The sequence below is a fragment of the Phascolarctos cinereus genome, unplaced genomic scaffold, assembly GCF_003287225.1.
Source record: "Phascolarctos cinereus isolate Bilbo 61053 unplaced genomic scaffold, phaCin_HiC Scaffold_2;HRSCAF=192, whole genome shotgun sequence".
Classification (NCBI taxonomy): Eukaryota; Metazoa; Chordata; class Mammalia; order Diprotodontia; family Phascolarctidae; genus Phascolarctos; species Phascolarctos cinereus.
In genome coordinates, this window is record NW_027555625.1 from 361,365,508 (window position 1) to 361,383,917 (window position 18,410).

Genomic DNA, 18,410 nt, shown 5'->3' on the forward strand with positions numbered 1-18,410 from the left:
TCAAACAGGAATACTATGACCATTAGATTTTCTTTGGAGACTCTTGTATAATATTAGGAATTAAAAGATCTGAATTCAAATTATGACTGATTTTTTAAGCTTCAGTTTCCTTATTCATAAAATGGTGAAAATAATACTTATAAAACCCAACTTCATAGTGTTGTTGTAAAGAAAGTGCTTTCTAAAGAGCTGGACAAAAGAGAGTTGTCATTATCATTGCATGGCAAGTCCTAGGAGAAGTAAAACTTCTCTAGCCAAAGAGCAGAGAAATTCTTGATTAGCAAATGATAGCAGGTAAGACATGGTTTTTCCAAGGGCCACCTGCCTTATCTGACCTGAATATCACATATTCAAATGCATTTGTGATGTCACTGATGTGGTCATTCTTTCCAATGATGCAGAACACAACCTCTCCATGTCTAAGTCTTGTGCTACTCATGTGTACTCATAAGTTTGCCACAGTGGTCCACCCACTATGTTGGGGACCTTCCTTATGTTCTCTTAACATCCTAAAACTATTAATGGAGCACATGGATTGTCCAGAAGTTATGCCATACTCCAACTACATAACCAGCTCATCTTATTTCCCCTCTGTCTTCCCCCACCACGTATTTGAGGACATTCTTAATTACTGAGAAATACTATTTTGTAATGACAATTGAGATTTTTCCAGGATACAAAAAAAGTTCTACTCTGGTCATTAAATTATCTTTGGAAAATCTCCAAGTAGAAAGAAAAATGTTTGGATTCAGAAGACTTGAGTTCTATATTGAAAAATGTTCCAAATTACTGATAAAACAGTAATACAAGTCTACACTCCAACCACTAATGTTGAAGAGGCCAAAATTGATCAGTTCTACAAAGAACTATAATATCTCCTGGAAATAACAACAAAAAAGATGTCTTATTCATCACAGAGATTGGCATGCTAAAGTAGGAAATCAAAAGATAATTGGAATAAAAGACAAATTTGATCTTGGAGTATAAGATGAAGGAGGGCAGAGATGAATAGAGTTTTGTCAAGGTAACTTGCTGGCCATAGCAAACATTCTTTTTTAACAAACCAAAAAATGACTCTACACATGGACATCACCAAGTAGTCAATACGAAATCAAATTCTTATATACTTTGCAGCCAAAGGTGGAAAAGCTCTATACAGTCAGTTAAAACAAGACCTGCAGCTGACTGTGGCTCAGATCATGAGCTTCTTATTGCAAAATTCAGACAAACTGAAAAAAGTAAGGAAAATCATCAGATCATATAGGTAAGGACCTAATGATATGAAGTAGAGGTGACAAATAGATTTAAGGGATTAGGTCTGGTAGACAGGGCACCTGAAGAATTATGGACAGAGGTTCTCAATATTGTATAGGAGTTAGCAACAAAAAAAATTCCAAAGGAAAAAGAAGAACCAGAAAGCAAAAAGTCTGTCTGATGAGTCTTTACAAATAACTGAGGAAAGAAGGAAAGGGAAAGGGAAAGGAGAAAGGTATAATATATATATATATATATATATAAAACCAACTGAATGAAGAATTCCAGAGAATAGCAAGGAGAAATAATACGATTTTCTTAAATGAGCAATGCAAAGAAATAAAAGAAAACAATAGAATGGCAAAGAAAAGAGATCTCTTCAAGAAAATTACAGATATCAATGAAAAGTATCATGTAAAAATGGGCATGATTAAAGACAAAAATGGTAGATATTTAATGGAACAGAAGAGATTAAGAAGAAGGGGCAAGAATACACAAAAGAACTATAAAAGAAAGATCTTAACATCACTGATAATCACAACAGTATGGTTATTTATCTAGTGCCAGACATCCTGGAGAATAAAGTCAAGTGTGCTTTAGGAAGCGTTGCTAACAATAAGGCTAGGGGAGGTGATGGAATTCCAACTGAGCTATTTAAAACCCTAAAAGATGATTCTGTTAAAGTGCTACACTCAGTGTGCCAGAAAATTTGGAAAACATAACAGTAGCCACTGGATTGGAAAAGATCAGTTTATGTCCCAATCCTAAAGGAGGGCAATGCCAAGGAATGTTTAAATTACCAAACAATTGTACTTATTTTACATGCCAGCAAGGTTATGTTTAAGATTTGTAAGCAAGGCTTTGGTAATATGTGAATCAAGAATTACCAGAAGAGCAGGCTGGTTTTCAAAGAGGCAGAGGGTTTAGAGACTAAACTGCCAATATTTGCTTGGCTTAGGGAGAAAGCATCTATTCCAGAAAAACATCTATTTCTGCTTCATTGACTACACCAAAGCCTTTGACTGCGTGGATCACAACAAAATATGGCATGTCCTCAAAGAGACAGGAGTACCAGATCATCTTATTTGTCTCCTGATGAACCTGTATGCAGGTCAAGAAGCAACAGTTTGAACCAAACATGGAACAACTGATTGGTTTAAGATTAAAAAAGGAGAACAACAAGGCTGTATATTGTCATTTTATATAACTTATATGCAGAATATATTATGCAAAATGCCAGGCTGAATGAATCAAAAGCTGGAATTATGGTTGTCAGGAGAAATATCAACAATCTCAGATATGCAGATGATACCACTCTGATGGCAGAAAGTGAATAATTGTAAAAGTTGGCTTGAAACTTAACATCAAAAAACCTAAAATCTTGGCAAGTGGTCTCATCGCTTCCTGGCAAACAGGAGAAGAAATGGAAGCAGGGTCAGATTTTACATTCCTAGGCTCAAAGACCAACCACTGCAGATAGTGACTACAGCCATGAAACTGAAGATGCTTTCCTTGGAAGGAAAGCTACAGTAAATCCAGATAGCATGCTACAAAGCAGAGATACCACTTTGCTAACACAGGTCTGTATAATCAAAGCTATTGTTTTTCCAGTACCAATGTATGGTTGTGAGAGTTAGACTATAAGGAAAACTGAGTGTGGCAGAAGCGATGCTTTTGAATTATGTTGCTGGAGAAGACTTTTGAGAGCCCCTTGGACAGCAAGGAGATCAAATCAGTCACTACTTAAAGAAATTAATTCAGGCTATTGACTGAAAGATCAAATACTGATGTGGAAATTTAAATACTTTGGCCATAATGAGAAGATAGGACTCACTGGAAAAGACCGTGACGGGAAAGACTGAAGGCAAGGGAAAAGGGGGAAAGCAGAGGATAAGATGGATAGCGTCATGAAAACAATGAATATGAAATTAGATGGATTTTTAAGAGATAGTGAAGATAGAAGGGCCTGGTATGTGCTATTGTCTATGGGGTCAGGAACAGTCAGACATGACTGAATGACCTAACAACAACAGCAAAAATTAAAACAATCCTGAGTTTCGCCTTATCAAGTTATTCATTACAGCATTTTTTTGTGATAGCAAAAAAAAAAGGGAATGTAATAAATTGTGGTATATGTATATAATGAAATATTATTGCTTTGTAAGAAATGATGACTATGAACAATTTTGAGAATCATGGGAAGACTTCTTGGAAGTGACAAACTATGAAGAAAGCAGAATCAAATGAACCATACACAGTGACTACAGCAGTGTAAGTGAAAACAAGACTAAAAGGCAGCTGTGGTTTCAGATTCAATACAGTAACGAATCTGGGTCCCAAAGGATAGTGGATGAAATATTCCTCTCAGTATAGAGGTGAGGGATTGTCATGCAGAATGCTGTAGATACAGTCAAACAGAATTGCTATGTGAATCGATGGTTGAATGTTCTTCTTTGTTACAGGGAAGGTTTATAGAAATGACCAATATATAAAACCAGAGAATTCAATAAAAATTTTTAAAAAATTAAGTAAATGGACTTGTCAAATTCCTGCTGAGAAGTCTTGATCTACATATAGTTAATTCAGAACTAAGAGAGAAAGGCTAGAGGAATGAGAAGAATCTATCAGGACCCCAAACAAGTGCAAGCACCATTTGAATTTGACTTTGATAAGTCTCTTAGGTTTAAAGGGAAGCAATTCCACATACATTTCAATAAACTCAAGTTTTAACAGTGAATTTTTTTCCAACCTGGTGAGTAACGCATTACAGACAGCTGTTCATTTCCATCTGTGTGTACTGTGACTAAATCTTTTGTTTCTGTGTCAAACACAAACCACCTGTTAGAAAACAGAAGAAAATGCATTGAGTTCTTGCATAAGAAAGAGTTTAAAGTAGGTTTATTTAGCTTAATTACTGAATCACAATAACTGTGTCCATTGTAAAAGGGAAAGATCTCTAAATCTCTATTTCAAGTAGCCTTTGTATGTACACATTTTTTAACAATATGAAACTACTTGGTTACTAATACTGTATCACTTTTCTGGTTTTTTTTTTGTATTACAACCTAAAATAGGGCTTATTTTCTTGTGTAATAAAATTATCTTTTATGCTCAACATATGATATGGAAACATATTTCTCTAAGAAAAAACACATAAGGGAAATGAGAATTGTCATTGTGTTTCTGACATGAAGGGGACTGGGAAATATGTACAATTTGGGACAAATTAAATATTTTTATAGGTTAAAATCCAATTAAAAATTTTCATACTACGTAAAACTGGAAGCTAATTTAATATACTCAGTTCAAAAGTATAAAGTGGTCACATAGTTTAAGAGTTTTTAAAGTTTGGAAATTATTCAAGTCAAGTCTGTAGAAAATATTCCTACTTATATAAACATGGAATGCCAGAGGTCTGAGGAACCTAAGTGATCATCTAATTCAATTCCCTCTTTTTACAGGTAGAGAAACTGAGGTCATTAGTTAAGTACTTCACAACCCAGAACGGTTTTCCATCTCTCTCCTTAAATAAGGACTAGACTCTCAGGTCTGCTTTCTGCTCTTCAGCAGAAAAAGCACTAAATTTGAAGTCATAAAACTTTGAACCCAGGTTCAAATTTCAGCTATTGAGCAAGTCACTTCCTGTTTAGGGGATTATTCTAGCTCTGGGTAATTACTTCCTGCACTTCTCATAGATGCAAAACATTCCAATATAAGAAATACTAAATGAAAGTCCCTGTGTGAATTGTTCTTTGAACTTACAGCATGTTTCACTATCTGTTGTCAAAGTATAGTCTCTAAGACCCTTTCAGGGGGTCCTCTAGTTCAAAACTATTTTTACAATAGTACTAAGATGTTATTTGCCTACTAAAATACCTCTCCCTTTTCCAACCACATATCAGTGTGAGGCTGAATTTTCTTCATATACTTCAACCAAAACAACGTATCAACAACAGAGACTGAATACAGAAGCAGATATGAAAACCTAATTATCTTTTATTAAGTTGAACATAAAAGAGATTTACAAAAATATGTAAAATAATCTTTCTTTTCACTATATTTTTTGTTTTTGAAAATATAGTTATTTTCATAAGAATGTTAACATGTAATAAATTCATTGTTTTAATGAATTAATAAGTAAATATGCTTAAAACTATTAGTTTTCATCTTTAACATGGTAAGTACCAGTACATATAATCCACAGAAACAAAAGCTCTTGGGGTCCTCAATACTTTTGAGAGCATAAAGAAGTTCTCAATAATTTTTAAAAATAAAGGGGTCTTGAGACCAAAAAGTTTGAGAATCACTGTTTTAAAGTCTAGAGATTGGCTTAGCACATTTAAAAGTTGAATCAGAAACTTAGGTCAGGAACAAACACAGTGGTATCTCCCTTCTTTGTTTTATCATGAACCTTGTTATGAGCTAATGTACACCTATGTCAGAGATGAACTCTTAGGCTCCAGGAATATTTTCAGAGTTTAATCAAGGCCTTTATCTCCATTGGGAGAGGCCTAAAGCTAGCCATGGGAATGAGTCAGAATCATTTGCCCCTTTCTTTTCTCTGTCCTTAGCTGCCTCAATCAGTTACAATGCTGAAAGATTTCAAAGGCAGAGATAATGGATAATATCTTACTTCTCCAAGAATTGTATGGATTTTGTGGGAAGCAAGGAAAAATTTACTAGTACATATCATCTGTGAGACCTTCACTGTACAAAACAAGAAAGTAATGGAAGTCATCTTTGGTGAACTGCTGTCCCTGCCCCCAGTAAACTTTGAGTAAGTCTTCTAATTTCCCTGGGCCCAAGTATGCTCATTTGTAAAATGAAGTGGTTGGTCTAGATTGCCTCTGGTTGTTCTAGATTTCCTTTTAGCCCTAGATTGATAATCACATAATTTTTGTGGATGAAGACTTAGGAGTTTGCAGCAGCCTGGCCCCCTTCCTCCCACTCCTATACCACCCCATCCTGTGTCCAAACCCCCTGAGGGCTTGGGTGGCTATACAGAATCTTTATAATCTCATGTGGAGATAAAAATTTTATGCATTCTCCCAGCCCTGGACTTTTCCTGGTATGGCTGCTAATTTAGTTAGTCACCAAGCATTTATTATGTCATCATTATTCGTCAGGCACAATATTAAGCACTAGAAGACACAAATAAAGGCCAAAACATGATCTCATCCATGGTCACATTCTAATGAGGGAGATAATATGTTAATAATTATGTACATATAAGGCATATACATGCTATGTGTGCAATGGAAGAGTCACTCTGGGACTTTTTTTCCCCCACTACTTCTCATACTGGAATATTTTGTATTTATGAGATGAGCTAGAAGGCAATAGCCTAGGGCTAGAAAAGGCCCTAAATGGGAAGTGACTTGCCCAAGAGCTGATTATATGCATATCTATATATATATATCTATATATATATATATACATATATATATATACATATATATATATGTATATATATATATATATATATATATATATATATATATATATATATATATCACTAGGTTCAGAGCTTGGGAAGATGGAGGTGCCTTTAATAGGAAAACTGGGAAGAGGAGAGGCTTTGAGTTCTGTTTGGAGCATGTTGAGTTTGAGATGCCTATGGAACATTGAGTTTGAGATGCTTAATATAGTTTGTAATGCAGAACTGGAGCTCAGGAAAGAGATATGGGTTGGATATTTGTATTTGGGAATCATCTGTTTAGAGGTAATTGAACCAATGGGAGCTGATGAGATCACCATGAGGTAGCATAGAAGAGAAAGTGAAGGCAGGCAAGGGACACATCCAATTGTGGGTAATCCTATGTTGGGCCATAGCAATGTTGAGTTACAATTCCGCTCTTCTGATTCAACTAAAGAGATATCTTTTATTTATTCTATCTCATGAATTAGGGTTCACTGTCTCTACACATTACAACAGAAAGAATACAAGGAATGTTAACAACTTCTGAGAAAATCCCATGCTCTTAATCCTATGTTGGGCCATAGTAATGTTGAGTTACAACTCCACTTTTCTAATTCAACTAAAGAGACATCTTTCAGTTATTCAACTCAGTATTTCAAAAATCTGAACAGAGTGAAGCTGACTACAGCATATCCATTTAAAATACTAATCTCTTGGCACCCATTATGTCCTTAAACCAATACAAAGGCTAGGCACCAAAGGGACAATTTGAAAGGGGAGGTCTAGGTTTAAGGGAACTTACTTAAATCTTCTGCATTCAACTCTGGGCCTCAGTTGCCTCATTTGTTATCACTATGCACTACTACATATAGTCTACTGATAGCTATCAGGAGGCACACCCAAAGTCAGGCAAAAATCTGGTAAAACCTGGTTTGAGGTATAAGCATATAATAAGCAGTCTCATAAAACATTCTGTTGAGCTTATCAGACTCCATTCTTGAGACAATGCTCCTTATTATCTGGTCAATTGGTCAATATTTCTCCATCGTTTTTTTTTTTTTTTGGTTTCCATAAAGACAAATCCCAAATGTTCCATTTTGGCAGAGAAAATAAGCACAAAATATATTTGGTTTGAAAACTTAGCAACCCTTTTCTTATAATAACAAAGAACAATAAGGAATATGTAGAGAAAATGTTATTTATAAGAAAGCAGCAAGAAAAAAGTGAATTATGAATGCTGAGTTTTGCTTGTGAGTTTGTACCTGGTCCTTGGTAAAGCCAACTGACTCTAAGGAAATGCAATTGAGTGCTCAATTGGGCTATGTTTGTGGGAGAAATCTAATTTTCAGTGTTACTGAAACACAAAGAAATGCACTTATTAGTCTCACCTTCCAGTTAGTGTTCCAATTGCAATGACAGATCCTGAAGGATGAAAACCAGAAGACTGTGCTGGATCCTAAAATATTTCAAAGGAAGTATAAATTAATAGCCAGAAAAATTTATTCATATTAAACAAATAAAAACAAGGGCTTATTGCCTTAGTAAGATCATGCTATAATATAACACTTTCAAAGAGGAAATTTTTTCTTACTTATTTAGATTGATGCCATATGTCAGGAAAAACAATGGGGGTATAGTAGAAGAAGCTCCTGACTAGGGGCTGGCAGACCTGGTTTCTAGTTCCGGCTCTGGCAGTGATGACTACATGTGATCTTGGTTTTTTTTGGGTTGGGTTTTTTTTTTTTTTGGCTAGGCAATGGGCTTAAGTGACTTGCTCAGGGTCACACAGCTAGTAAGTGTTATGTGTCTGAGGCCAGATTTGAACTCACGTCCTCCTGAATCCAGGGCTGGTGCTCTATCCACTGCGCCACCCAGCTGCCCCTATGTCTAATCTTGGAAAAAGCACATTCCATCTCTGGGTCTCAGTGGTGGTATTATGAGCAATAGGTACAGGTACTAAGCAACAGATTCAGTTTTAATGTGAATATAGGCAGCATTTTCTTTATTGCCTTCATTGTTTCTGTGGAGAAGCCAAGATCCAGGAAGATTCCACAGAAGGATACATAACAGATTTTGTGAGATGTACCAGAAATTAAAATACTATGATTTTCTCCAAAGCAGAGAGTGGGCAATGAAAACTGTCTTGCCCTGAGGGTACTCTGGGGTAGGAAGCTGCATGATAGCATGGGGTAGGTCATGATGTGTGCATTGAGGCATCTAAGACTGGCTTTCTTCCTTCTACTCCCCCATGTTTTGGGACCTCCTAGAAGTAATGAAAATGATGAGACTGAATGGCTACTGATCACAAGGGTAAGCCCAGAGACATAACTAGTACTGCCCTAAAGGCTTGGAAACCAGAAAGTAAGATGAATGAAGACTAGTGTTGAAAGAAAGGTTCTTATTCAGGACAAGTAAAATATTTGAGAGAAAGGTAGAGATGGCGTTTTCATATAGGAAAATTTTATTTCTTTTCCAGTTTATCATATTTAAGATAAGTTATCCAATTACACTATGCTAAGTCTCTTTTGCTGATTCATCAAAAGAATACTCCCTAATAACACCACACTCACTGAGTATATACCCCACAGCTCTGTCTTGGGCCCTCTTCTCCTCTAGCTACATTTTTTCTTGGTGTTTTTATTAGCTCACATGGGTTCAATTACCATCTCTATGCAGATGACTCACAGTTCTCTACATCCATTTCTGGTATGCCTCCTAAACTCTAGTCATACATCTCCAACTGCTTCTTAAGAGTTACATGGTCTACTCATAGTTACCACCTTAATCTAAGTCCATATCACCTTTCACTTAGACTACTGCAATGGCTTCCTTATTTGTTCCCCTCCCACAACTTTCCTCTTACTCCTGTCCATCTTCCAAACAGTTACTAAAGTGATTTATTTACAATTTTAAATATTTTATTTTTTAAATTACATGTAAAAACAATTTTTAGCAATCATTTTTAAAAATTTTGAGTTCCAAATTTTTTCCCTCTCTCCCTCCACTTCCCCTTCATTGAGAAGGCAAGCAATTTGATATGGGTTATACATGTGCAGTCATACAAAACATATTTCCACATTAGTTATGTTGTAAAAGAAAACAGACCAAAAGACCCCAAGAAAAATGAAGAAAAAAGACATACTTCAATCTGCATTCAGACTCCATCAATTCTTTCTCTGAAGGTGGATAGCATTTTCACCAAAAGTCCTTTGGAATTCTCTTGGATCATTGTATTGCTAAGAGTAGCTAAGTCCTTCACAGCTGATTACAGCATTAGTTGTTATTGTGTACCTTATTCTGGTTCTGCTCATTTCACTTTGCATCAGTTCATATAAGTCTTTCCAGGCTTTTCCTAAAAGCATCTACTCATCATTTCTTATATACATTGGTATTCCATCACAATTACATACCATAACTTGTTCAGCTGTTCCTCAACTGATTGGCAGCCCCTCAGTTTCCAATATTTTGCCACCACAAAAAGAGCTGCTATAAATATTTTTGTGTGTATAGGTCCTTTTCCTTTTTTAAAAAATGTTTCTAGAATACAGACTTAGTAGTGGTATATCTGGGTCAAAGGGTATACATAGTTTTATAATCCTTTAGACATAGTTCCAAAACATTCTCCAGAAATGTTTGGATCAGTTCACAACTCCACCAACATTGATTTAGCGTCCCAATTTTCCCACATCCCTCCAACATTTGTCATTTTCGTTTTCTGTCAGATAAGTTGATCTGATGGGTGTGAGGTAGCACCTCAGAGTCGTTTTGATTTTCTTTTCTCTAATCAATAGTGATTTAGAGCAAGATAGCTTTTATTTCTTCATCTGAAAACTACTTATTCATAGGCTATAACAATTTATCAATTTGGAAATGACTTGTATTCTTACAAATTTGATTGAGTTCTCTATAAATTTGAGAAATGAGGCCTTTACCAGAGAGACTTGGTATTAAATTTTTTTTCACAGCTTATGATTACAATGTATTTCCCTCCATTCTATTTCCCCCCTTGTTTATCCTTATTTTGCTTTCCTTTCACTCTGAACCTTCTCAAAAGTGTTTTGCTTCTGATCACCACCTCCCTCAACCAATGCCCTTTCCCCTTCCTTTATCCCTTTCCCCTCCTACTTTCCTCTAGGGTAAGATAACTTTCTATATCAAACAAAGTGCATATGTTATTCCTTCTTTGAGTCGATTCTTATGAGAGTAAGGTTCAAATGTTGTCTGCCACCTCACTTCCCCACCCCTGTATAAGCTCATTTATGCCTCTTTTACCTGAGATAATTTACCCCATTCTACCTTTCTCTTCTCTCTTCTCCCAGTGTTTCCCTCTTCCTCACATCTTAATTTTATTTTTTTAGATATCATCTTATCATATCACACTCATGCCCTCTATGTATACTCCTTCTAAATGTTACAATAATTATAAAGATTTTGAGTTACAAGTATCATCTTCCTATATTAAAATGTAAACAGTTTAACCTTATTGAATCCTTTATGATTTTTCTTTCCAGTTTACCTTTTTATGCTTGAGTCTTATATTTGAAAGGTAAAATTTCTATTCAGCTCTGGCCTTTTCATCAGGAATGCTTGAAACTCCTGTATTTCATTAAACATCAATCCCCCTTCCCCTTGAAGGATTACACTCAGTTTTGCTGGGTAGGTGGTTCTTGGTTGTAATCCTAGCTCCTTTGTCATCTGGAATATCATATTCCAAGCCTTCTTATCTTTTAATGTAGAAGCTGCTAAATCTTGTGTGATCCTGACTGTGGATCCATGATATCTGAACTGTTTCTTTCTAGCTTCCTGTAATATTTTCTCCTTGATCTGGGAGCTCTGGAATTTGGCTATAATATTTCTGGGAGTTTTCATTTTGGGATCTCTTTCAGGGAGTGATTGGTGGATTCTTTCAAGTTCTATTTTACTCTCTGGCTCTAGGATACTAGGACAGTTTTCCTTGATAATTTCTTGAAATATGATTTCTATGCTCTTTGGGTTTTTTTGGATCATGACTTTCTGGTGGCCCAATAATTCTTAAATTATCTCTCCTAGACTTATTTTCCAGGTTAGTTGTTTTTCCAGTGAGATATTTCACATTCTTTTTTTTTCCATTCATTTTTCATTTCATTTCATTCTTTTGTTTTATTGTTTCTTGATGTCTCATGGAGTCATTAGCTTCTAGTCACCCATTTCTAATTTTTAAGGAATTATTTTTGTCAGTAAGCTTTTATATCTCCTTTTCCATTTGGTTAATTCTACTTTTTAAGGAATTCTTTTCTTCTGGGGATTTTTGTACCTCTTTTACCATTTGGCCTATTCTGGTTTTTATGGTATTATTTCCTTTAGCATTATTATTTTTTTTTTAATATTTTTTTTTTGTGCCTCCTTTACCAAGATGTTGATTCTTTTTTCATGATTTTCTTTCATCACTCTCATTTCTTTCCCTAATTTTTCCTCTACCTCCTTTCTTCTTTTTTCTTTTTAAAATCTTTTTTGTGCTCTTCCATGAATTCTTTTTTGGGCCTCAGACTTATTCATATTTTTCTTTGAGACTCTGCATGTAGATATTTTGACTTTGTTGTCTTCTGAGTTTGTGTTTTGACCTTTCCTGTCACCATAGTAACTTTCGATGGTCAGATTCTTTTTTGTTGTTGTTTTTTCATTTTCCAGCCTATTTCATATCTTTTAACTTTATGTTAAAGTTGGCTCTGCTCCTTTGCTGGAAGTGGCACCGTCCCTTATATGCTGCTATTTTCAGAGTGATTTCTGGGGGACTGTATGTTTTCAGTTCTTCCAAGGTGGTATGATCTAAGAAGAAGTGTGGTCATTGCTTTCCTGGCCTGTGCTCTGGTCTGTGACCACAAACACTCTTTTCTGCTTTCGAACTGTGATCAATGTCCTTGATAGTGCTAGTGCTCCTCTTTGCCCTGGGACCGTGACCCAGAACACTGTTTCGGCAATGCAACAGAGTCCTGCACCTAGTGCCTGCAAAGGGTCCCCTGCAATCTGCTTCTGACCAGTTGTCCAATCCTCTTACTATCTGTGGGCTGAGTGCTGTGGAAGCCACTGCTTCTAATTCTGTTACCATCAAGACTGCTGCTGGTTTACTGGGGTGTGGCCTGCACTGGACTGTGTTCCACTCTCACCCCAGTGAGACAAATTTTTCCTGTCAACCTTCTAAATTCTCTTGGGCAAGAAAATCCTTTCACCCCATCCTTCTGTTTGCTTTGCTGTTTCAGAATTTGTTTTGAAGCAATATTTTACAGTTGTTTGGAAGGGAATTTGGGAGAGCACTGGTGAGCCCCTGCCTTTACTCTGCCATCTTGGCTCCCACCTCATACAGTTATTTTACAAAAGTACAAGTCTAACTATTTCATTCCTCTTCTTAATAAACGTCAATAGCCTCCTATTGCCTTTAGGAGTAAATATAAACACTTTTGTTTAGCTAAAACATCTTTCATAATCCTAGCCCTAACCTATTTTCCCAACCTAACATTACCCCTCTTTCCATACTCTACAGTTCAGTCAGACTGACCTTGCTGTCTTTGTCTCTTCACACTGGCTGATTCCCATTTGAGTATAAATTCCCTACTTACTTTTGTTTCTTAGCATCCCTTGTTTACTTCATAATTCAACTCAAATGTCATCTTTTACATGAAACCTGATCCTCACAACTGCTAAAGTCTTCTCCCCACAAACTACCATAAATTTATTTTGTATAAAGTTTATTCATACTCATTTATATACATGTTGTCTTCCTTGATAGACTGAAAGCTCCTTGGGGGCAAGGAATATTTCATTTTTCTCTTTTTATCCTCTTTGCCTATCACAGTTCCTGGAACACAGTAGATATTTAATAAATGCTTGTAGATTAACTAATTAAATCTCTGAATTCAGGATGCTATGATAAGAGAGAAGGGAGCCCAGGCAAAGGGGGTTCATGAACTATATATAGTAGATTTCATATTTTATTATTTTGAACAATATTCTATTTGAAATCCTACACTGATTTTTTTTTTGCCACGTAATTCCTTTTGAGTCCAGAAATACATTGGTTTAGAATTGTACATATTAGAAAAAAACTGGATGATATGCAACATGATCCTAGATTGATTTTGGCTCCAGATAATGTAGCTTAGCAATTCTGTGAAGAGTCGGCTTGGTTACAGTGGCAAACACCCGAAGCATTTGTAAGCTGACTACCATCTGGTGGTCAGTGCTGTTACTGCTGCTTCTTAGAAAGGTTATGAGAATAATGTCCCTGAAAGAAACTGAGACCACGGCCTGGTGGCTCAAAACAGTGTGTCATCTGGTCAACCAAGTAGATACTACTCTCCATCTCTGAATAATATAGTGCAGAGATTCTTTACATTTTTGTATCATGAATCCTTTTTGCAGTTTGGTGAAATCAAACCTCTCCAAATATTTTTTTAATTACATAAAACAAAACACATAGGATTACAAAGGATACTGATTATATTGAAATACAGTCTATAGATAGAAAGACTACAATAATTTGCTTTCTAGTGGTGAGTCTAAGAGCTACAGTGATTTTGAAGTTTTAATGAATGTAAATATTTCAAGATATCTGCCACTTATGTGATGTGATATGAAAAATATCTGTGATTTCTACTGATGACCAAGTCACAGGTACTGCTATTATTACTGTAATTTGTTGCCTATGTTCATAACTGAAAGATACATTTCAGTTAGAGGTTTGTGAAAATAAGGATATAATTCATTATTTTTTTTTACCATCCAAGTTCATAGACTTTCTGTAATATATCCAGTTATCTTGTGAGGTTTAGGGAAAAGTTCTTGGATGCCAAGTTAAGAACTCTCGATATGGTGGTGCATCTTTGGGTTGGCTTAAGGAAAGCACTTCAGCTGCAGGATCTAAAGGGCCAAGGTGTTGGGAGACTCTAAAATATCACAAAGTCATACTAGGAAAAACTTCCTAACAAGTGGAGTTATGCAAAAGTGAAGTTGACTCTTTCCAAAGATAGTGGTTTCCTATTCATTGAGATTTTCACATAAAAGGTGGCAGGACGTTGTTGAGGATATTCCTATTTGAGTTTCCTTCCAAAATGAGATTCTGTGATTCATTAATTTCTAAGGTCTCTTCCAACATCAGATTCAGGTTGCATCTTTGACAGTGGGGTGGGAATCTCTATACTGATAAAATCTTGTTAAATATATGTACTGAATATATAATCTTTCCCTTATACCTTTTCCTAATTAAAAGAGGTAACTATAATTCTTTTCTTAAAAGCATGACAATCCTGACCCTTTTTCCCCTAGTGGTAATTTGATGTGGCATCTTTACACAGTTGTACTGATTTATCAATGAGCATGTTATTGTCCATTATTAAAAATAATGGCTTTACAGTTTGTAAAACACTCTCTACAATCATCATCTGAGGTAATTATCCCATTTTACAGAACAGGAAAGTGAGACTCATAGAGGTGAAATGACTCATAACTTGGCCACAATCACATAGCTAATAAGTGGCAGAGCTAAAACTTAAACCTAGAATTTTTGACTCCAAAGTCAATGTGATTTCTGTTATACCATGAAGACTTTCAAGCAGTAAGATATATGGTTAAGAGTACACTTCTTTTAGTGTTCTATGTGCAACAGCCATTTAAGTCATCTGTGAAGAGTTCATCCAGATGTATATATAGAAGAATATATATACAATACCATTAACTTTCAACATCATACCTGTTAGAAGTCTTTATGCAAAGGCTGGATGACCCTCTTATCTGGTTAATATAATCGAGAGTATTCTTTTTAAGGTATAGATAGGACTAAAAGGCCATTTGGGTCCCTTCAAATTCTGAAATTCAGTGATTATATGAAACACTGAAGCTATAAATAGAATTTTATTTTTTCTCTCTCAGTTTTAAGTTTCAAGTTAACCCATTCAAAAATACTTTTAGATGTAATGGTGAGGTTGAAATAATCTCACATCATTTTAGCCTTAATGCATTAACTTGGTGTGAATAAATCTCAATAAATCAATTATCATAAGTTTTAGAGAAACGTTCTTAACTTTTTTGTCATAGATCCCTTTGGCAGTCTGGTGAAACCCTTCTCAGAATAACTTTTAAAAATGTATATAAAATAATATACATAGGATTAGTACCAAGGAAACAAACTGTACTGAAGTAGTTATAAAATATAAAGAAAAAGCTCCCCTCCCCAAATTCCTGGGTGCCAGTTTATTGAACCTGCAGTATAAAGTGATATTGCACAAGAACAGTGCTTGGATAGGCTGAAAAAACTTGGCTACATCACAGGAGTTGTCTATAAATTCTCAAGCTTGCTAGAACTGGATTTATTTGAAAGGTCAGAGACAATGTGGAGTTCAATTAAGCCTCCTGAGAACCAATTGCATGGGGGGAAGAGGGGAAAGGAGAAGCCTTGGCTCTGGCCTTGGATTAAGTGTCTTCTCTATCCTTTCCGCCTACTATGTCCAGAGGAGAACCCTGCAAGCTTTAAAAGTCTAAAGATTCTGGACTTCCCATTGTCCTATCGTCTGCTAGCTGCAGCTCCCAGTCAATGATGGCAGTGTTTGCATCAGGAGCCAGGGACAGGTGAATTCGGATTCACCGTGCTTAAATGAAACTTCCTGGGTACTCCCAAAAAGGAAGGAAAGGGATTACAGAAATTAGGACTGTGAACTATTCTTTCACCACCTGTACTGGCTAAGCTGGAGCTCACTTTTGTTTGGACTCTATGCACTTATGGAAGAGTCATTGACATTGGGGGTCACAGGCACTGGGGGTATGTCTATACCAACTGATTTTCCATTTCACCTTGATAAATATTCCTTTCTAAAAGCTACTTAAGGTTGGATAACTAGATTGATTTTTTTGGGCAAGGCAATGGGGTGAAGTGACTTGCCCAGGGTAACACAGCTAGTAAGTGCCAAATGTCTGAGGCCAAATTTGAACTCAGGTCTTCCTGAATCCAGGGCTGGGGCTTTATCCACTGTGTCATCTAGCTGCCCCCTACATTGATTTTCAACTGATAATCTAAGGCAAGGAGAATGGGGGTGGGGTGGAGCACATCAGGTAGGGCTTGAAGCTATGGCATTAAAGAATAATCCATAGAGCTCTGAGAAGGGGAGATGTAACTTTGCTTGTAGACCCGAGTCACATCTGTGAGATCAGGAGTTGAGGTAAGGATCCTCAGAGCATATATGGGCTACATAAATTCACAATTTCTCTAAATTATTTTAGCCACTTTGAAATACCTGATCTATTGTCAAATTTCAGTTGTAGAACTTTATAGTTAACATATTCTCTTGAAAAAAAAATTTATTACCTTACCAAAAGCTCAAAAACAAGCTTCCAAATATAAAACAGAAAATGTTTGACTCCAGGTTATTATGAAAGAAATTTTTAAAAGAAATTCATCAAGTGAAACCTTTTACTTTCATGCAAAAATATTTAAGATAATTCATATATTACAATATGTTTTGTAATGTGTAAATATATAAATCAGAACAAAAATACTAGCTTTGTGCAGGCATTTACCTCTATTATTTTACTCCAGATAGGCTGATGACTTATTGCATCCCAGAGTGTAACATGTTTGTCATGCCCACATGTCAAGAATTGAGATTTAGAAGAATGGATGGCCAGCCCCCAGAGTTCATCAGTGTGGCCCTACAAAAAACAAAGAAAAAAATAAATTATTTTGTAAAATATTGAAATCAAAAGGATAGTTTTAGTATATCATTAACTATAGTTGGATAGCGCAATTTGCATTTATTTCTTCAGTTTCTTTCATAATTTACATTTTCAGCTTATAATCTATAAACTGTATCTCATATTTCTATAGCGTTTTTCTTACAACAATCCTGTGAAGTAGGCAGTAAAAGTACATATCATCTGAAACTGGACAGCAATAAAAATATATTATGAACCTATTGTGTTAGGCCCTGGGAGAGAGTTTAAGTTTAGATAAGGGCTGCTCCCTGAATTTATAAAGCTTACAGTCTAGTAGAGAGAACAGACACCAATACAGATAAACATAATACCCAATATTACATATTAAATACATTAGCAAATTACAAAACAAAGTACTTTATGAGCTGTGGTTGGTCGAGGGGATCAGAGAAAGCGACATAGAATAGATGACATTTAATTTGGGCTTTAAAAGATGGATAGGAATTCTGGAGAAGAGGAAGGAGAGCATTCCAGGTAAACTGAATAATCTGAGTAAAGACATGTGAGCATAATTTGTAGTTGGGGGTCAGAGAGTTGTCCATTTCAGCAGAAACAAACAGCAAATAAAAAAGATTTATCTAAGATAAGATGCATCCTTGCTCTGGAGATCTGAGATTCACCTTTGAGGTAAGACTAGAAAAGCAGGGTGGATCCAGTTTGGAGGAGTGGGGAGGGCACTGAACAGACAGAACAGTCTGAATTTCACTTGTTAAACTACAGGAAGCCGTTGAAGATTTTTTGGAGGAATTAATATGACCAGATTCATGCATAAAGAGATTATTCTGGCAGTATATGAAGGATATATTGGAAAGGTAAGAGTGAAGGCCGGAATAACTCCGAATCCTAAACAGACTATTATATTAACACCTAGGCAGCTGGTGGGGAGAACTTTATCAGGAGAGTGGCAGTGGGTATGTACAGCAATGGATGCAGCAGGCACATTGTAGAGTGGGAATCAACAGGACTTGGTAATTGATTAGATTGAGAGAGTGAAGAGTCC

General features: G+C 35.9%; 1 protein-coding gene across 1 annotated transcript in view; it reads right to left on the bottom strand.

The window, feature by feature from the left end:
- EML1 (EMAP like 1) overlaps window positions 1-18,410 on the bottom strand; it is a 218,804-nt gene that overhangs the window by 21,997 nt on the left and 178,397 nt on the right. Inside the window, 3 exon segments of the mRNA XM_078150420.1 lie at window positions 4,004-4,092; window positions 8,062-8,129; window positions 17,216-17,347. Coding sequence (XP_078006546.1) covers window positions 4,004-4,092; window positions 8,062-8,129; window positions 17,216-17,347 — 289 coding nt within the window.